Below are 21,295 nucleotides of genomic sequence, written 5' to 3' on the forward strand. Positions count from 1 at the left end.
CCTGGTCGCAGGCCTAATCCTCACTCTAATCCAGGCTCAAGGGTGGCCAGGTCTTGCCAGCCATGTTGACTGCTTGCTTCCTCAGTGTGGGCAGGCATCACATGGTTGGCACTGGGCCCACCCAGAGAGGACGGTCACATAATTGGTAGAGAGAATGGTCCACTTTATCCCTCCCACAGACCCATGTGAAACCCCCATCCCCTGCTAGCCTGTTCCTCATTAGGTCTACCTTTCTGCCGCCCAGACCTAACCCTGCTCACGTAGACAGTTGGGCTTGTGGGTCTGTGCAGAAAGAGCAGCTCTAGGGTGGCAGGTGAGGGACTTGGTAATCATGGCAGGTGTTTGAGGAAAGGCTGTCGCCCTTCTTGAGGGTGGTGACAAAATGTCTGCTGTTGGTGGGGATGGCAGGTGATGAGAGCTTATGCTCTGATTAGGGTTCCTGGGCCCAGCCAGCTTGACCAGTCCCTCCAGCCCCCACCCCGGCTTAATCTTAGCCTCTCCCTCCTCTCTTATACCTGCTGGTCTCTAAGTGACCATGTAGCATGGATAATAAAGACACAGAAACAGATATTGGGGTTCAAGCTGAAGCTCAGAAAAGAAAAGCAGCCAATCACTAGAGAGACCTTTTACCTCTCCCAAATCTTCAGACCGAAGGGGCAAGATCCTGTCTCCATGAATCCTCAAACTCCACACACTACTGAGTTCCTGTCTCTTCCCCTTTATTTTCCTCTCTCCACCCAGCCATATGGCTCCTGTCTCCACCTCCCTAGTGCTGGGATTTGTATAAGCTCTGTTTCTCTTTTAGACAGATTTAATCTTGTGTAGCCCAGGTGGCCTTGAACTAACAGAGGTCCGTCTGCCTCTGTCTCAGGAGTCCTGGGATTAAATGTGTACCATTACTCCCTGGTCTGTTTGATGACTAATATGGCTGTTTTGCCCTCTGATCTTCAGGCAAGCTTTATTTATTAAAACACAAATAATATACCACTATATTTCCCCTTTTTTGTCTAAAGTAAAGTGAAGGCTATAGGCTGGAGAGATGGCTCAGCGGTTTAGAGTGCTGATTGCTCTTGCAGAGGTCCTAAATTCAATTTCTATCAATCTATCAACCACATGGTGGCTCACAACCATCTGTAATGAGATTTGGTGCCCTCTTCTGGCCTACAGCATACATGCAGACAGAACACTGTATATATAATTAATAAAATAAATCTTTAAAAAATATTTATTAAAAAAGAAGGCTACAACTAATATAAGAAAAACTATATGCAATAAGTATAATAACTATATACAATATATATAAGCAGTAAGTACACCAACAATGTCTAGTTCATTTGCATTTGACAAATTCAGAGAAGATACTCCATATCTCTCCTGTCTTGGTGAACCCAAAGTCTTGTACCTAATTTACTTTTTATCATAACTTGCTTTCTGCATCTGGTAAACAAGGAAAACTATAACTATCTAGGCTACAACTCCCCCAGAGACCCAAGAAGGAAATAATATTAATTGAATAAGCAGAAAGTGTCAGTAAGTGACTTCCAAAAAATGTGAGAAATAACAGAAACAGCTGGTTGCCTGAACAGTCTCCCAAAGTTTCTCTGCAACATTGGGGCATCTGTCTTCGGCCTACAGGCCTAGTATATCTGACAGACTTTTCTGTGAAGCAGGATATTCTGAAGGACTTACTCTTCTCCTCTTGTCAGTGTTTGGCAGTCAGTCTCTTTTGTGTCCTGCCTGTCCCATAAGGACAGCATACTGTCAGCAGTCGAGACAGGCATTTTCTTATTGCCCAGTGACTTACATTTGCTACAGAGAAAGTAAACTCCATGTGGAGTTTCTTAATGCCCATTATCTTCTCTGAAGTAGATTGATGCTGCCAAGAGCAGACATGTCTCATTGTAATAAAAAAAGACCTATGTTTTTAAAACATCTTAAACTGCCATATTCTGTAGATCTCTGAAGTGTTTGAAGATGACCTGTCTATCTAAAATATATCTTTGTTTGACCTAATGTGACTATAAGTTAAATTGTAGTAAGTGATTAACTACCAACCTTCATTTCCTTATTATCCTAAATAGTTAGTAATAATAATTTTCAAGGACTAGAAATTTGCATCACATTGTTAAATGAGTTGTGCCTGGCGGTGGTGGCACACACCTTTAATCCCAGCACTTGGGAGGCAGAGGCAGGCTATGAATTCAAGACCAGCCTGGTCTACAAGAGCTAGTTCCAGGACAGGCTCCAAAGCTACAGAGAAACACTGTCTCGAAAAACCAAAAAAAAAAAAAAAAAAAAAAAAAAGAATTGTATACGTACAATACCTTGAATAAGAGTAGAAATGTATATACACTATGAGATTAACACAATCTCGTGTATCAATATATAAAATTTGTCTACAATATATAAAAGTCCAATCCAATGTAAAACATTTAAAACTAGTGATTGCTTTTTAAAAGTAGATTCAATAATCTACCTTTTTATCTCATCAGTGACTATCCCTGGATGAAACAGCCTTAGAAATAGCTCAGATGCCTGGCCCTGCTGCCATGTGACCTGCTGGGCTTGATGCTCATTGCCCTGCATAGGAAAACCTCTGTCCACTGGTGTCTATTGGGAGACTGATACCCTAACAGTGAACTTAGTCCCACTGTGTAATCGCTATCGGCTGCCCTGCTGGAACTAGTCTCACCTGATGGGGCAGATCTGCCTGGACCCCAGTGCTCCACGGAAACTCGAACTGCAGGGAGCAGTGGTGCCAGCAGTATTGGGACCTCTGAAGGGCAGCATCTGCTTTGGAGAAGGTCCACATCCAGCCTGGAGGGAAGGGAGTTGCTCTCCTGTGCTCTCTCCTGTGGGCAGGGCCACTGCTTTGCTGAGGGAAGACTGACATCATGTTCCAGGGCCCCAACTCAGGACCTGTGGTTTCTGGGCAGTGTCAGCCTCAGTCTGGCCTTTGTCCCTGTGGGGAGGCAGATGAGGAGCCCTTTTTCTTTCTTTCTTTCTTTCTTTCTTTCTTTCTTTCTTTCTTTCTTTCTTTCTTTCTTTCTTTTTCTGTTCACGTGGAGGGGGTTTTTATTAGGGAAAAGGGAACATAAAAAGGGGGAAGGGGAGGGCGAAGGCTGGCCTCTCGGGACTGGAGCAGCAGAAGAAAAGAGGCAGAGAGGAGGGGAGAGACAGAGAGACAGGCAGAGAAGCAGAGAGAGAGAGAGAGAGAGAGGGAGAGAGAGAGAGAGAGAGAGAGAGAGAGAGAGGGAGAGAGAGAGAGGGAGAGAGAATCCCTTTTCAAGTTGAGGATGCTTCTCCCACTGTCATTTCCACAGGAAGTGTGCTCCACTGTCTAACAGAGAACAGCTCATGCTCCTGGTTCTGCAGGGATTGGGGTTGTGCTTGAACTTTTGTCTCTGCTGTTAGGGTCACTTTGTCCTTGGGAACCTGTATCCCAGTTTCAAGTGTTGAACCAGGCCATGGAGTTGTACTACAGATGAATGTGAAAGCCATGGAATAGCAGCCCACCCCTCCCTCCTCCCTCCTCCTCCCTCCCTCCCTCCCTCCCTCCCTCCCTCCCTCCCTCTCTCCCTCCCTAGGGCAGCCATAGTCCCACAAGGAGGCCTTCCCCACCCACAGCTGTGTCTACTTCCCTTAGGTCCAACTGTACAGGAGACTGAGCCTTGAGGCCTGCATAGCATCCAGCACTGCCCAGGTCCCATTTCTCCATAGAGATTTGTTCTACATTCTGACACTACCGTCTACACACCTTTTGGTGTGTCTGCACTTGCTCTGAGTATTCTTGGCCCTGGGCTGTCATCTGTCTTTGGCAAATGCTACCCCGTCATGTTCTTTCCTGTGGATTCCCATCCCTACCCTCATACGACTGCCAACTGCTTGAGGAACGGGCTGCAGAGCCTCAGTGGCCCCAACCTCGTCTCTAACACCTGGCATGGTTGAGCTGGGTGCCTGAGCCAGGGATGGCCCTAGATGCTCTCCACCCAGTCTCCTAGGCCCTGAAGGGAGCTGATTCTCATCCAGGCGTGGGAAGATCACCTTAATAAGGGTGGTTGCTCTGTCAGGTAGCAAGGACGCCATCTGTATAGACCACCATGCTGTGGCTTGGGGCCATGTTTGGGCATCTTGAGGAAGGAGGCAAGGAGACAGTGATGACAGGAGAGTATCGGCCGTCCTCACTCCTCGGCCTCTGGGCTCTGGTGTGTGAATTTCATGTTTCTGTCATGAAATCATATCCAACAGAAACCCCCAGCTCCTCGCAAAGCAGAGCAATTGCCCACTGGTGAGAAGCAGGAGTGAGGAATATTCTCTACGATAATGTAAGGTGATGTGTCCTTGGGGTTGGAGTGGAAGGCCAGAGAGTCTCGTGACTCATACCCCCACTTCTCCCACCCCTCCCCCACAGCCTCTATTTAACTCCGAAATAGCTTTAATTAAAAATGTGCCAGGGTGTTCACAGGCTAAATTACCGTAGTGCAGTTCATATTTTCTCTCTCGTGTCGGCTTCAAAATTTCATCAACACAGCTGCTTCCTCCGAGATGATTCATCCCGGGACACCATGCGCATTATTCTTGCTGCAGATCCTCTGTGCCCAGCCGGGACCTGGGGTGGGGGCAGCAGTAATTGAAGCTGGGGCCACCGGTTAGCCCCCTGCTGGGCTGATAAATGAAGCCTCCAGACCCGCCAAGAAGGCAGGCTCACAAAAGAGCAAGCGACCCTGGTGTTCTCTCACTGAGGCCAGAGGGCCCACTGTGGCTGCAGCTGCCGCTGGGGCTGTGGAGGGAGGCTGTGGTCCAGCCATATGGCTGAGAAGCACCCTTGCCCTCCTCTATTCCAAAACCTCTGCGCTCTCCCACACAGTGCCAGGTACCACAGGGCTGCTGAATGCAGCCCGTGATTTATACCAGACACAGGTAGAGAAATTGAAGCCTGGATGAGGGAGTGTTCCTGGCATGGAGGCCCAATGAAGTGTCTTGGACTGCTGAGTTCCACATACAAGGGCAGGAGTTTGGGGAACGCACAGGCTACCAAACTTTGTCTGAGACGCTGCCCGTTGAAGATCAGGGTGCTAACAGGGCTGGTTCTGCTGAGCCCTCCCCTGGCTTGTTGCTGACATGTCTCCCTGTGGTCCTCATACTCTTCTGTCTTTGACTTAACTGTTCTTTCACAAGGACACCGTTCACTTTGGATGAGGGCTCACCCTAATGACCTTACTCTAACCTGTTCACCCCTATGAAGACCTCCATCTCAAAAGGGTGTCATCCTAAGGTTAGGGCAGGGGGTTAGGACTTAACCACGTGAGTGGAGGGGCAGTTGGACACATTGTGTGGCATCAGGAAGTGGGTCTGAGCACTGGGTGGATCTGAGTTCAAGCCATTTCTGTCCCATTGTTAACCTGTGGCTTCAGGCAAAACTCTTGTCTTTTTTTTTTTTTTTTTTTTGGTTTTTTGAGATAGGGTTTTTTCTGTGGTTTTGGAGCCTGTCCTAGAACTAGCTCTTGTAGACTTGTAGACCAGGCTGGTCTCGAACTCACAGAGATCCGCCTGCCTCTGCCTCCCGAGTGCTGGGATTAAAGGTGTGTGCCACCACCGCCCGGCTTTTTTTTTTTTTTTTTTGGATTTTTCGAGCCAGGGTTTCTCCGTAGCTTTTGGTTCCTATCCTGGAACAAAACTCTTGTCTTTTGTGCCTTAGTTTCCTCCCTGTGAGTCAGGAAAGATGGTGACACCAAACAGTCCCTGGTGTGGCCCTGGAAGCACTCCTGGGTGGGCAGTCCTTATCTCTCCGCCTTTTCATTATCCCAATGTCCCTAGCTGTCCCTGCATGGAGTGTTACGTGTTGTCCTTTTCTGGGTTTGGAACCACCTACCACCATCCGAAGCCTCACGGTTTTTGTTTTTCACATTACTGAGGAGAGTGGGGCTGCGCCATCCATGTGTCCTTATAAAGTCATTGCTGTTTTTTGTTTTTTGTTTTTTTTTTTTTGGTTTTTCGAGACAGCATTTCTATGTGTAACAACCCTAATTGTCCTGGACTCTCTCTAGACCAGACTGGCCTCAAACTCACAGAGATCCGTCTGTCTCTGCCTCCCAAGTGCCGGACTAAACGTGTACGCCACCACCTCCTGGCTTCTTGCCGCCTTTCAGTTTAGCTGGCTGGCGTCTGCTGTGGTGCACTAACTTCTCACGGAACTCGGGGTACTTCTGGTGTGCCCCCTGTGATGTCTGGGCTGGCGTTTTGCCTCCTGCCTGAGCAGTGCAGTGCCATGACTCTGGAGGACTTGAGATGCTATTTAGCAAGGACCCTAGTCTTTCTGACTGCTCCTTGCCAGGGACCCTGCTGTCCAGCCGCAGCAGAAGGGCAGGGCATCCAGGTGGCCCCGTGAGGGTCCAAGCATTTTGCTCTGTGCTTCAGCAGTGAAGGCTTAGGGAGCATCTGCCCGGAGTCATGCTGAACAGAACCTGAAGATGGCTAAGCAGTGCCACCTATCTGCTGGAGGGCACTGGGCAGCTGGTGTAACCGCTCTGCCTCAGTTTCTGTATCTGTAAAACAAGGCCACGGATTTACCTGCCTGCCATCTGTGTCACTCAGAGAGCCGCCTTTAATCCCAGCACTCGGGAGGCAGAGGCAGGCAGATCTCTGTGAGTTCGAGGCCAGCCTGGTCTACAAGAGCTAGTTCCAGGACAGGAACCAAAAGCTATGGAGAAACCCCCCCCCCCAAAAAAAAAAAGCAGTTGTGGAAAACACAGATGTGGGCCAGCTGGTAGTGAGAGCCATGTTGGGAGCCACTCTACAGCCTTGTGAGCCCCTGTCTGGCTGCAGGGTATGTATAGCAAACAGTGGCCCAGGGAGCTGGTTTACACTTATCCATCTACGGTGGGCTTTTCACACTCTTAAGTCTGCATCCCTCCAGATGTTCCCCCATCCCCTACAGCCCACCTCTTTCTCATCTCAGTGAACCAACAGAGGACCTGGAAGGGTGTGATAGTCCCTGGGCGGGGCGGGACGAGGGATCTGGCTGTCCCGTGGGTGAGCCATTTTGTCAGGCCCCGATGTCTGACTGGTCCCTCTGCCAGGTCTGACAGTGGGCTGTGGAGTCTGAAATTGACTGGGGGGTAGGGGAGGTGGAGCCAGCTGGGTGCAGTGACTTTTCTACCTGATCTAGTGCTAATGAAAAGAAGCCTCAGGCCCCCCGCCAAAACCACTGCTCAAAGAAAGCTGATCCAGTTGGCATTTCTGGATGTCTCCCACTGGCCTCTCAGAACTGGCTGGGGCTTTGGGGGTGCCCTTAGGCCCTTCAAGAGGCTGCTTTCCCTCGGAAGGGTATTTGAGCTTTAGGCTGGGGCCGTGCTCAGTTGACCCTTGTCTCAAACATGGAGTGGCTTTTTAGCATCCTCTATTCTGGCTCTGCATGTGGTAAAACTACCTGGCACAGCTAAGAGCTCACGGCTTTAGTCAGTCCCTGTCCCAGGAAAGGGACTGGGCAGATGGCACAGACTGGCAGGGTGATGCTGTTTTCTTTCCTTCCAGCTGCCCCGCCCCTACAGCCGCCAGAGAAGCCGGCTCCAGGTAGAACTGCTGGGAGAGGGGTTTGCAGTGGCTCTGAGGGGCAGAAGGGCTGCTAAGTGCTGTGGGTGTGTCTGTTGTGTCTCCTCTCCACATTCATCCTTTTCCTGGGCGCCAACCACCTCCAGAATGCCCTAGTCCTCCCTTGAGATTCTTTTTACACTTCTGAGCTGGCATCAGCTCCTGCTTTGCCGTGTAACAGTGAGTCCTGCAGTGGTATCCCTTGGCCAGCCTGAGGCAGAAGCCTGTGTGCTGGTAGGAATATCATATCCTTCTCCTGACCTCATCCTCCCACTCTTTCTGACACTGCCCCATCACATCCCAGTTCTGCACAGGACGCTTGAAGTGCAGGGCTGGAGGAGGCTACGCCAGTGAATGGTGGAGCAAAGGTCTGGCCAACACAGTGGTGGTTCCCCCAAAGGTAAAGGTCATGGGTCAAATCTCAACCCATCGACACTGGGCTGGGACTGTATATAATGTTTGGTCCTTTGAGCCTATGTGAGCAGCTTTGTGGGAGACTCCCTGGAAGACATCTTTCCCAAGCTTTTAGGCCTTCAGTGACTTTGCCCCTGTCTTCTTCCCTCAGTTCTGAGCTGCCTGCCCCACAGTTCCTGTCCGGGAGGCCTTGCACTACTCTGGTCCAAGTTCCGGTTCTGTGGAGACATGGGCCTGGTGGCTCTTTGTTATAGAGATGGTCCTGCTCACTGTTGGAGGTTGGAAATCACCCTGGCTTGTACTCACCACAACAGTTGTGGCAACCAAAGATATCTTAGACTTCTCCAGATGTCCCCAGGGGCAGTCATAACAGTTGAGAGCCACTGATCAGTAGCAACATGACTGCCTGGCCATTACAAAGTGTCCAGGTTCTATATCAACTGATATCTGCAATGGAGTGCCATTTGTATCGGCCCCCCCCAAATCTTCCTGCTCTCCTCTATGGGGTCTGAGTGACCGGACTGGTGCAATGCATGCCCTGAAGTGCCCATAGGCTCTGGCAGAGGCCAGTTGTCCTTGGAGACTGCTCTTATTTCCTTCCTCTGCCCATGAGCTCCCACATTGGGAATTCCACCCAACACAAGTGACAGCCTAGATTTGGGTAGGCTTTGCTGTGGATTAGGCCCACTGAGCTCAGGTCAGTCTGTGGCCCTGGCTGCCCTGGTAGGATAACAGCTTCCTAGAGGCCCGTGTTCTGCCTGCCCTGCAATCCTCCCTCTGCCGCCTGCAGTCCTCCCTCTGCCGCCTGCAGTATTCCCTCTGCCTGCCCTGCAGTCCTCCCTCTGCCACCCCTGGTTCTTCCTCTGCCTGCTCTGCAGTCCTCCTTCTGCTGCCTGCAATCCTCCCTCTGCTGCCCACGGTCCTCCCTCTGCCGCCTGCAGTTAGTCCTCCCTCTGTTTCTAGCCGGTCCAGTGAGATGGTGAGTTGTTTGTTTCCCTGGGTGGAGTGACGCTTGCAGGCTGCTGAGGCTCCCAGTGTATTATTCAGATTACCCAGGTCACTAATTACGCTTTGGTGAGCAGTCCCACAACCTTCCTTCTTACGCCAAAGACAATAGAGGAAGGTCATCAGACCTGGGAGGCAGGCCCAGGGGTGGGACTAGGAGAGGCACAAAGTGGTGCCTGAGCTCCCTGTGGAGCCCCACCCACAGCCTGGAGGACTTGGGTAGGTCTCCTCTCCAGTCCTGCACACATCCCAGGCAGGGAGAGTGATAATGCCTGGAGCAGTGGCCGTCTCCCACCTCCAAGACAGAAGCAGGGTCTTTCTCATCTGCAGTGAAACATGGCCCCTTCAAGGGCGCCACCCTGGGCTCTGGCCATGTTTCACTGTGTGCTCAAGTTCTTCAGGACGCGTTCAGTGTCCTGGAGGCTGCTAGGGAATGAGGCATCTGCAGGGCACCCCATGCCCTTTGAAAAGCCCAACTTCGCACAGCAGGCTTGCACAGCAGGCTTGCACTGCAGGCTTGCACAGCAGGCTTGCACTGCAGGCTTGCACAGCAGGCTTGCACTGCAGGCTTGCACAGCAGGCATGGGGTCTAGGTCCTTGGTGGGTCCTGTAGCTCTTTTCCTGGTTGTTCTTGGATTAGCAAGAGACTCTGGGCCTGCAGGGTTAGCACACAGGATTCCACTCCAGGCCTGGCTGCATCCATGTGGCAGGGTGTCATGCCTCCTACTTGGTTTGTCCTCTCCAAGTGCCTTGTGAACACACGAGTGCTGCCTAGAGATGGCACATTTTAGGGGATGAAAGTTTGGAGTAGGGAGGTGAGCCATGCTCCCTCCAGCATAGCCCGGAAAGGGGGTCCCTGCACAGCCTCTGGCCACTCGCCTTCTCCATCAAGGAATCTTGGGAGGATGGGCCATGGGATTGGCAGCCTCCTTGTCTCTACACGCGCCCCCCCTCACCCCTCCCCGCTCCCCCCCCCCCACAATGCTTGCCGGGGGTTTCTCCAGCACGACTCTAGTGGGGCTCCACATGAAGAGATTCCTGGGAATAGGAAGGCACTGGAGCCTGGGAGTATCAAGGCCCAGCTGGGTGCAGTGAGGTAGCCAGAGGTTACATGGCAAGGCTTTCCCAGCCCCTGAGGGATGGCATTAGGGTGCTGCTTTGGGTAAGAAGCCAGAACTGCCCTCCACTCTGAGGTCTCAGTGCAAAGGAACCCTGCAGCCTCCTGGGTCTCCTCGCTCCTAGTTCAGAATTCTCATGCTGCCCCTCAGAAGTCTTAGGAGTAGGGCAAAAGGGGGCATGTTGGCCTTGGATGCTCAGAAAAGAGGGAGGGGCATAGAGTTAGCCGCTCCAACTGCAGGGGACTTGTGAGTCTTCTTGTACTCCTGAGAAGGCTCAGGGAGATTCAGCCTCCCCTCTACCCGCTAGGATGTCAGGGCAGGCGACTTCCTAGAAGGCCTTTAGCTCAACCATGGCAAATGCCGTGCACCTCAAGGCGTCTGCAGCCCTTGCCTCCCCTCTGAGATGAAAACAGGAATTTGGTTCTGCCCAGGGATCTAGGCGGCAACTAGCAGTGTTTTTAATTTGGAGTTAAGTGCGGCCATGGTTACTCATTTGATGCGTCATTAGTCACATTGCCCCTTAATGAGAGATTGCGTGTGTGTTTTCGTGCCTGGCTCTGTGGCTTGCTAATAAAGTCTTGCGCACATGCAAATATTTATAGATGCTCACCCAAAGTAGGGGTGGGGAGTTGTGTGCTGCTAATTGGAAACCCCCACCCTACCCAAGGAAATTATCCAGGAAGCTGTGGGGAATGGAGGGTCGGAGGGGAGGAAACCTGAAACCTTAGTACTTTACAGTGTTTGACTGCCAGTTATAGTGCTTGACTGCCTAGGAGCCTCTGGTTGAGGGCCAGAGAAGCTGTGGGCAGGAAGGCCCAGCCCAGGCATAACCCTGTGTGTGGGTCAGGACAGGACAGGACAGGTCCTGCCATCCTGATCCTGGGCTGGCGGGAAAGAGCCCAGGCTACAATTGGTTGCCGTTCCTGGGTCCTGTGGCCAAGTGGGATGTCACTGTGTGTTTTCTACTAGGCTGGCAACCTGCCTTTGTCTTTATTTTGTCCAACAAATAAAGGTGGCAAGGTGGCAGGGCTGTTTTCATGTCTCCACAAAACAGCCTCAGCAGGCAGGTCCTGTGAGGACCCATGGGTGCTTTTTATGTGCGGGCATTCAGAGCTCATAAGAACTTTGAAGGTGTTCTCTGCTGGAGAGTATTTTGTGGTCATAGAGAGCTGGCTGTGGTTTAGTTTATGGTTTTGAATGGAGCTGGGGTAACCCCATAGGGAGGCATGGTGGCCGTGGAAGGGGGTCACTCATGGTGGGGTTAAGGAGTACCGGGTACTTTGGGTCCAGTCTCTTTTCTTGAGACCTAGTCTCAGGGCACTGCTCTAGATCTGGCCCTTGTGGTCTCTAATGCCTTGGAGTGGCCTCCGCAAGTCCACGGCCCAGGTACCACAGTTCTGCTTTTACAAGGTCTTTGGGGAGACCTCTATGCAGATGCTGCTGCTGGGGCCACGCCTGTTGTAAGAGCCATGTGGTGTTACCTCAGGAGGCTTCTAGGTATCCTCATGAATTTGGGTCATACCCAAGGCTGAGGAAACAGCCCCAACCCTCTGCCCCTGCTCCCTGGCTCAACAGATCCCCATATACACCCTGTTGGCCGGTTGACAGACTTCTTTTGACTGGTCTCTGGGCTCTCCAGGTTGGGGGTGATATAATGGGGGAGTGATTATCCCAACGTTTTGTCTGGTGGTCTGAACATTTCTGTCTTTTGTTTGAGCTTTCCTTGTCTCCACCTGCAGGTGGCAAAGGCTAGCAGCTCTGGCAGTCGGGCGGTGGGAGGTCTGAGAAATGGGGCCTAGGCCCTGTGACTGGCAGGAGGCCAGCAGTGGAATGTGGGGATCCCTCCCAGGCTGGATGAGCAGGCTGCTGGGTGGGAGGAGGGACCCCTTTTATAGGGCTGCTGTCCCTTCCTGTCAGGTAGCCTGGCTTCCTCCCTTTCTGGTTTGTTTGGGGAACTCAGCAACTTGCTGATTTATGGACATTCCTCTGCAGCTTTTATCTGCTCCCTCCTCTCCTTTGAAGTCTTGGTGGCTTAGGAAGGAAGGAAGGAAGGCTGTCTTCTGTGGGGCTGGACCTAGAAGGTAGACAGTCTGGACCAAACCTTGTTAGCTATGAGGTTTCCCTGGACCTTAGGGACTCTGGCTCCTGGTCTTGGGTCACTAGCCTGACTTGCAGAATATATATTTCTCTTTTCACTCCTAGGGGAGCTACCTTAGGGCAGCACACGTGCGCGCCCATCCTCCCTCCTTCTTCCCATTGCCCTTTCAGAGGACCAACACCCAGGCCTACTTTGGGATGAGTGGGGAGAAGGGATTGTCTAACTGATGGCAGAGGCAGCCTGTGAGTTTCAGGTATCCAGGAGGGGATGCTTGAGCAGACAGGTCACTGTACAGAGGACGACATGCTTACTAAGAATGGGGCCTGGGTCAGGACAAGGTCTTGGCATGGAGGGCCTTGACCCCTCCACCATCCCTGGATCTCACTCTGCCTCCCCTTCCTTTGCAGCAGGCAGGCTCTGGAGAGTTCCGGACTCTGCGGAAAGGCTTCTCTCCATACCACTCAGAATCCCAGCTTTCATCCCTGCCGCCCTCCTACCAGGAAGTCCTGCAGAATGTAAGTGTCCCTGATCCAGAACTGTTACAATTGCTCTGAGTGGCCCTTGTGTGGCTAAGCCCCAGTCATGTCTAGGACAGCCATGGGCAAAAGCCTGGGTTTGGACTGCCAGCTCCCGAGTGACCTTTCTTACTCTCCATCCTCCTGGGGCAGGGACTCTGGGCTCCTGCATCCTTAGAACCTAATGGGGACCCAGGGAGGAGGTGAGAAGTGAAGCCTGGGGTAGGTGATATCGCTAGATTTTAAGGGCAGTGGCTGATGGCCATGGCAGGCACTGTCTGGCCCAACACTGTGTGAGTCTGTAGCAGAGAGAGGAAGCCTGCTGGCCTGAGATTTAGGGTTGGGGTCCATACTTTGGCTTTGGAGCTGAGGGATGAAGCTCTTAAGTTGATGGGCTCTACCCTGAGACCACCACAGGCCTACAGGATTGATTATCTGCTGCGTGCTTACCTGGGCTCTGACCTGCCTCGGATGCCAGCTCTCAGTAAGTGACCAACCATTTCTGGGTCACACTGTGGGCAGGCGTGTCTGTCACCCCTGTGTGACTACAGAGAGGGTTATGGGATGCCTTGTAGTTGCCATTCTCACCTGCTCCATGGGACAGTGAGGGCCCCCACCTTGCTGAGTCCCTGTGGCTGATCACACACTTCACGCCTGCGTGCTAGGCTCTTCCAGTATGGGCATCTAGAGGGACTCCCGGGCAGTGTGTGGATCCCGTCCCTGCCCTGTCTTCCCCCATGATGACCAGCAAGGTTGGCCTTGGCCTCTCTGTGGCCTTGGTGGGTCACAGTGCTGGCACAATAGGGCTCATGCTACCGCCGGCAACTATCTGCTGTAGTTTCTGTTGAAGCCTGGCTGCCTTCTCCACCTGTTGACACTGTGCGGACTGCCAAGCCCACTGACTGCAGATAATCCAAATATTTATCCAGGAGCCCCATGGCCAAACGATGCTCTAATTGCTTCATGACGAGGGACCCAGCGCACTCCGTGATGCTGACTGGTCTTCAAATGGCCTGCACCTGTGAAGTGCAGCGCGGGCTCTGGGGACGGGCCAGCCTCCCAGGTGCCAGGCCACTTCTCACAGCCTCTGGAGGACACACACGCCCCAGGCTTCAGCAGCGCTGACAGAAGTCTAGTGGAGTGAGGGAAGGTTCTGGAAGGCTTCATGGTCGAGGCCGTGGGTGGAGGGGGGGTTCTGTGTCTCACCCCACAAGAGGAGCTGTCATACAGCCCTGGGGAGGAGGAAGTGGGCCTTCTGGACACTAGTGGATTACAGGACCTCACGGTCAAAGGGCCTGGAGGTCAGGGGTCAGTGTGGTGTTGTGGATCGGCGGATATCTGTTCCATGGGCGCTATGAACTTAAGACCTTCAGATCATCTCTGTTTAGGATAGTGACCCAAGGGGCAGAGGGCAGAGGGCAGGGGGAGCTGAGGTGACAGGCAGGCCTTTGGGGTGGAATGCCCTGTGGATGCCAGCCATAGCAGTTACTGGAGCTACTGAAGGCAAGGGGTAAAGGCTCAGAGGTCAAGGCTGTGGGCCTGACTGGCACTGCTGGGTCGCTGCCTCCTCTGTCCTGTGGTCATACTCCTTAAGGTGCAGAGGGCTCAACAGGGCAACAAGGTCAAACACTGAAAGCCCCCAGGTAAAAAGACTGCCAGCCGAGGGAGGAGGTGGTTTGTAATCCCAGCTTCCTGACAGGAGCAGTCAGGCTTGGACAGGCATCTTGGGAAAAGTTGGTCTCTACACTCTCGGTACCTACTCTGGGGTGGCAGAGACCCATGTGCCAGGTTCACGTACACCAGCTGACTCTGGCAAGCTCACATCACTGTCGTCATCTGGGAGAGGGATTTATCATTCGGGATTGATCTGCCCAGTGCAGGTGCTTGGTGATAGGGAGGCCTTGGACGGCCCGCATGATGCTCACTAACCCCAGTGCATCAGTCACTCTAATCAGTCTTTAAATGTCGAGCAATGGCCATTACCCTTTTCAGAGCCCCATGTCCTGCCCTCCCCGATACCTGCTGGTTGGGTGAGTTGAGCCAGGAGGGCTGGACTGCACAGCAATCTGTCCACCTGCCTCCTGCATTTCTTTTGCTGCTGGTTCCTGGAGGGGCCCACAGCAGTCAGTTAGAAACAGGTACAGATGAGGACGGAGGCTGGTGGCATCAGTGTGAACTAGGATTTATGGTCATCCCTGGGACAGGGTGGCAGTATCCACCTAGGATGAGGTGCTGGGGCCAGACCTCTTTTTATTCATTTGTCTGGCACCCTCTGCTGGCCAGTGGGGGAAGTGTGAACTCTGCTCTAGTCCAGCCTAGCTTGGGCTACAGTCCTGTGGGTAATACATCCCCAACCCACTTACTCCCTTTCCCTTTTCCCTATTTGTTTCCCTATTTGCCAGTCAGGCAGCCTGGACTACAGTTCGAGACACACCCACTGGGCATTTTCCAGGGTTTTGTATACTTCCTGGGACATAGGACCCTTTCTTTCATCCAAGGGGGGAAACTGAGGCTCAGTGCAGGCTAAGGGATGAATCAAGTGTCAGTTAAAGGACCATGTCCAATGCTGATTTTCCTAGATCCTGAGCTCTGTTGGGGCAGAGTCCCCATGCCTGTTCTGAAACCAGTTGGTGGAACAGGAGCAGATCAGCCTGTGAGGCCCTGGGGATCATCTATGCCAGGTGGCCCGAGGGAAATGGACTCGGTAGACAGGCTGTCAGTGGAAGACTCTGGGCATAAGGACGACCTCAAGGCCCCTACTGGGCATGTATGACGGCCATGGCTAGACAGGATTCAGCCCTCTTTTCTCAGCTTCTCTGATTGTTGGGAGGAGTCTTTAGGGTTCGTGTCTTGCAGAGTGAGTAGCTCTGTTTTCAGGCTGATCCACAGGGGCCAGGGTACTGCCGTCCAGTACTCTGGATCCCCAGGAACCAGGGTACAGCCGTCTAGAGCTCTGGATCCTCAGGTGTCAGGGTACAGCCGCCCAGTTCTCTGGATCCCCAGGTGTCAGGGTACAGCCGTCTAGTGCTGTGGATCCCCAGGGGCCAGGGTACAGCCATCTAGAGCTCTGATTATAGAACACTCCCTCCCCACTTGCTCCTGGAGCACCTCTTGGAGTTTTCTTATTGACCAAGGCAGAAGCCCTGACCTTGCTTAGGACCAGCAGGAGGGAGGGAAGCTGGAGGGAGGCTGGGCCAAGAACTCTAGCAGTCAGCTCTGAGACCCCTCCTGGCCCAGACTGATCTGTCTTCTACTCTTACCTTTGAACATGTGGCCAGTGGCCAATTCACCACCCAGGGGGCAAGGACTGGGCCAAGGGCAAGGACTGGGAGCAGGAGTTGGGGGGAATGGGTGGGCTTTGAACTTGGACAGGTAGGTTTGAGCCCGGCCCTTCCTCAGCTGGCTGAGTAACGTGAATCTTTGTCTGGCTCTCTTGAGATGGCCATGCCTCATCTGAAGAACAGCATGCATGGTCTCCCCCCACCGCCCACCTCTACATACAGGGTCTTCTCCCTCCACATCCAGGGTCTTCCTCCCACATACAGGGTCTTCCTCCCACATCCAGGGTCTTCCTCCCACATACAGGGTCTTCCTCCCACATACAGGGTCTTCCTCCCACATACAGAATCTTCTCCCCATATACAGGGTCTAACCCCCACAAACAGGGTCTAACCCCCACATAAAGGGTCTTCTCCCCCCTATATACAGGGTTTTTTCCTTCCACATACAGGGTCTTCCCCCTCCACATACAGGGTCTTCCCCCCACAGACAGGGTCTTCCCCCCACATACAGGATCTCCCCCCACATACAGGGTCTTCCCCCTACATACAGGGTCTTCTCGAGTTTCCCACACACACTTTTGGCTCTGTAAGCCACCATGCAATCTGCAGAAGAGGTATGTACAGGAAGCATGGGACTAGCCAGGCAAAGATCAGCTCCAGGATGCTCAGCTCTCACCCATGCCTCTTCTCCACCCTCGTCCTTCCAGACCCCAGCCCCTGTCTCTTGTCTGGGTGTTGGTTCCATGTAACCCAAATTGGCATTTACCCCAGTGACAGGCATCTGGGACCCAGCCAGGGGGCTCACATGTGCCATTCTTTCCACAGGGCCCAGCCTGCCCTGTACCTGAGCTGCCCTCACCCCCTTCCACTGTCTACAGTTCTGCAGGACAGAAGCCCGAGGCTGTTGTACATGCCATGAAGGTAAAATGCACTGTTTGCCCCTCCCTAGCACACAGTAGGACCATGGGATCATGCGGCCTTTCTCTACAAGTACTTTGTCTCCCAAGCTCAGGGCACTTAGTGGGGGTGGGAGACTGTGTCTCTTGGTGGCTGGGGGCACACGGTTGCCTGGAGCACCATGGGACTTATGCTGGATGTAGTTATGAGTGTGTCAATTGTCTGCTCAGCCTGAGGTGCTGCAGCTGGGGAGACTGACAAGTGTTCTCCTAAGGCCAGAGAGAGGCCTGGGGTGGGAGCGAGGCTAGAAGCGGAGGTCCAGGCTAGCCTTGTGCCTCTAGGTACAAGCAGGCAGGTTTCAGGGGACTCTAGTGTCTGCGGAACACAGCAGCACGTCAGGGTTCTCCTGCTTTCCTGTATGTGTATCATGGCTGTCACCCACACATGTGCATGGGTACTCAGTCTTAATGGCTGCTAGCAGAAACTGCCATGTCCCGCAAGGCTGGGTACGGGCGCGTGAAGCAAGACCACCTGATGTCCCTGTCCAGCCTCCCTGGTTTCCTGAGTGTCTCTTGAGGCTGTGACACTTGTTTCTTCAGGTTCTAGAAGTACACGAGAACCTTGACCGGCAGCTTCAGGACAGCTGTGAAGAAGACCTGAGCGAGAAGGAGAAGGCCATCGTTCGAGAGATGTGCAACGTGAGGCTCTTCCCGGGGCTGGGGCTGGGCACTGGGGTGTGGCCACCTGCTTCTCATTTGCTCTGCTATGGCTGGGGGAAGATGACCGGCTCTGGGATCCTGGTTCATTACCACTTACCATACTTCCCCTTCGGAGAGGCTCCCGACCCCTCACTAGATCTGTCCCTTCCCAGTAGTGCCGTGCCTGGGATTCTAGGCAGAGCCTGGGCTCTAGTCTTCATCCCAATTGTGGGGCTCTGTTTTGTTTCCCCCCTCACTGGTGCCCCTTGGTGGCCTCTGGCCTTGCAGTTAGTGCTCAGACCTGGCCTTGCAAGTGAGCACTCTATCCTGTGGGGGAGAGAGCCTCGTCTTCAACTCCCAAATACCACTTGTCATCTTCATTGAACCCTCACAGAAGCCACTAGGACAGGCTCTGAACCTGGAGTCTAGGCGGGGTGAGATACCCTGAGGTGTACCTCATTTTGTTTCCTGAGTCTATGGACTTCACTGGACATCTGAAAAGATGAGCTCACACCTAGCAGTGGCCTGCTTGGGGGTCAGGCATAACAGTAATGGTGGGCACCTCTACCTTCCTGTGGCCTCAGCTGCATTACTCTGAAGACATGGGCGATTTTACAGGGTGGTAAGGCAGTAGGTATGTGAGGCCCGAGAGTAGGATTGGGGTGAGCCCTCCACCTCCACTTAACACTGTGTGCCTCCTCACAGGTGGTCTGGAGGAAACTGGGAGATGCCGCCAGCACCAAGCCCTCCATTCGGCAGCACCTGTCTGGTAACCAGTTCAAGGGGCCTTTGTAGGGCCATTCCTCCATGGATGTGGACTGGCCCTGCCCGGAGTCTGAGGCCCTAGACCTGGTAGAAACTCTGGCCCAGCCACTGTCATTCTCTGTGGTGAATTGTACATAGGACATGGCCCACCTGGCTGCCCTGGTGTGATACTGACAGCCAGGCCTCCACCTCCTGCCTCCCTCACCAGCAAACCTTGGGAAGACGAGAAGCCACAGGCTGTTTGCTGCAGCAGAGTGGTCAGGCAGCCTGGCTCCCTGTTTGAGCTCCGTGTTCCACTCGCAAGAAGCTTCTGAGACTCCAGGCCCGGGACTGTCTGGGGCTGTCCTGCTCTTGGATGCCCCTCATCAAGCCTTCTACCCTGGCTGTCCCTCACACTGGACAGAAGCCACCAGAGCTTGAATTGTGACGCAGGTGGCACTTTTCTGCTACCCTGCCATAGCCAGGACCCTGGGTTATGGAGCACTGGCTCCCATGTGTCCATGGCTGGCTGGGAGCTCAGGGTTCCGTGCTACTTGGGGGTCGGTCCCTTGCCATCCCGGTGCCAGCTGCCGTTTATTAGCACTCAACCCCTCGGCAGTGCCTCCCTGCCCATGCCAGGCGTAGCCATCTCTTAGGTCTCTTCTTCAAGTTTCGTTTTCTGGTTTACAGCAACATAGGAAGTCCTGGAGAGTGTCTAGGATGAGCTCAGCGTCCTCTCCGGATAGGAAGAACTGGGCCATGGCACTGGGTCACTGTCGGTGCACCCTGGGTCACTATGGTTGAAGCTGCAGGAGCTGCCCCTGATGAGTTTTCCTTGGGAAGGAAGGGGCATGACCTGGTTCTGGCTTTAATTTACTGTGTGGCCTTCAGAAAGTCACTCAGCTTCTCCAGGCCCCTAGTGAGAAGATGGGCCGAGGCTTCATTTCACTCTGCTCACTCCAGAAGCCAGCCCGCTTCGGTGGGCTTCTGTCCTCTCACAGCTGACGAGCTCATGCGCGACCTACTGGGAACATGTTAGGTGGGCAGAACAGTGGCTAGCTGTCTCTGCACAGGTCACCTCTCTGAGCCTCAGCCCCTCCCTACTGGGACCCGGGGGTTCAAGTAAGTGCTTCAGTGCACACGATCATGCCTAAATGGCGAAGCATGACAGATAGGGACGGTTTCTACCTTGGTGTGAGGACAATGAGGAAGCGGGTGCTTTTGTGAACTATATAGATGATATCTCAAGACCTGCAGGAGGACCAGGCTCTGCTGCTGGCATCACCCGTGCCAGGTTATTTACTTCCTCACTCAATGGTACTTTCGAGACCCATGCAGCAAGCACTTGAGCCCAAAGAGCTTGTCCTCGCCTCAGGCAGGTCTCCTTCAGGCCCCATCCACACCCGTGAGCTAAGGGGACCGGCTAAGAAGGTGGTAGCATCCTCATGACCCCTTGGGCTGTTCCCACCACCTCTGCTGCCCGCACCCTTGGGTCCCACGCTCTCAGGGGAAAGGCCCATGGCCTTCCGTGTGCCCAGGGAGTGTTGTGCAAGGGCAGTAGGGAACAGGTTTACCGCTCTGGCTGTGGGGCACTGGGAAGCTCTTTCTAGAAATGCTGATGTCTGGTCAAGTGTTTAACTTGTTGGTACCCACCTGCTGGCCCTGACTGGGTGATTCCTGCTAAGTAGGTTGCTGGGCAGGCAAGACCCTTATAGGTTCTTTGAGGCCAAGGAATCCCAGAATAACGCAGAGGTGTGTGGGTCCACACAAGGTGGGAGCCTCATCCGGGAGCCCCAGGAAATCACATTTGTATCAGGATGGCTTAGCCACCACTGACATAAGCAATAAGTAAGGACTCCTGGAATCTGAAGACTGGCCAAGAAAGAAAAGCCTAGAAGCTACCTATCCCTTCTGGAGAGATGTGACCCCATCCCTAATGCTGCAGAGACAACATGGGAACTCAAAGAACATAAATCTTTGAGTACCCGTCCTTCCGCAGGGTGGAGCAAGCTAGGCCCTTTCAGCAGTGGGCTAGCTCTCTAAGGACAGTCTGTGTCATATCTCAGACCTAACAGCAAGGAGGGGCTAGCAGCAACCCGGTGAGCCCTGGGCTGGGGAGGGCAGGTGGTCTTCTGGGACCACCCCCTTTCTGGAGCTTTAGCTTTTGCAAAGCCGACTCTCCATCTCAAGCTCACAAGATGCTTGCACTGGCTCCACCTCCCACTGTGACGGAGGTCACCGGGCTCCTACCAGGTGGCCTCGCCTACCCTGGAGTCAGAATCTGCTGAGCACATTTTCATTTGCATTCAACAGCCACAAGCCAGTGTTTTAGAGACAAAGTGACCTTTCATTTTTCTTTCCTGAAACCGGAGAGGGTGTGAGATGCATACTACTGATTTTTTTTTTTTAAAGAAACAAACTAAACGCATGGCTGCAGAGTGGCAGAGGTGTATATTTTCATACTGTGGGGGAAAGTGTGCTGCTCTGGGGAGGGGCTGGAACGCCTGGTTCCTGCCCTGTTGATGGTGGTGAGATCTGCAGCTGCCCCCTCCTGCCCTGGCTGTGTGCAGAGCTGGAGCCTGTGGACTTTGGCTGTTTCTACCTTCTATTGAACCACTTTGATTTGTGGAGAGAAAAAAGAAATAGAACTTTTGATAGTGTGGTAAAAGCATTGATCTGAACTATTTTAGTAAAAGGAGTAACAAGATTGTGAGTGTCTATTTGAACTAGATAATAAAGGCCTCTGTGAGCCTGCGAGTTGGGTGTGTGCTGCCTGTCTCTGAGTGCGCCGATGGCTGGCCTACAGGGGACACTGAAGACCACTCTTGGTTACTTCCAGGCCAGGAATGGGAGGGTTTCCAAGCCTGATCCCTCTAGAAGCTTATATAGGTAGAACACCTGATTCTGCACTGGACTGCATGTCCTTCAGTCAGGT

At 53.2% G+C, this 21,295-nt stretch overlaps 1 protein-coding gene across 1 annotated transcript in view; it reads left to right on the forward strand.

Moving 5' to 3' along the window:
• The window catches only part of Ccdc85c (coiled-coil domain containing 85C), a 73,091-nt gene extending 51,995 nt beyond the window's left edge, over positions 1-21,096 (forward strand). The window contains exons 3-6 of the mRNA XM_057783126.1: positions 12,633-12,740; positions 16,847-16,942; positions 17,518-17,616; positions 18,322-21,096. Of these exons, the coding sequence (XP_057639109.1) occupies positions 12,633-12,740; positions 16,847-16,942; positions 17,518-17,616; positions 18,322-18,411 (393 nt within the window). The 3' untranslated portion in view covers positions 18,412-21,096. The remainder of the gene's footprint in view (positions 1-12,632; positions 12,741-16,846; positions 16,943-17,517; positions 17,617-18,321) is intronic.
• Positions 21,097-21,295: the final 199 nt, after the last annotated feature.

The sequence above is a fragment of the Chionomys nivalis genome, chromosome 10 (assembly GCF_950005125.1).
Source record: "Chionomys nivalis chromosome 10, mChiNiv1.1, whole genome shotgun sequence".
Taxonomy (NCBI): domain Eukaryota; kingdom Metazoa; phylum Chordata; class Mammalia; order Rodentia; family Cricetidae; genus Chionomys; species Chionomys nivalis.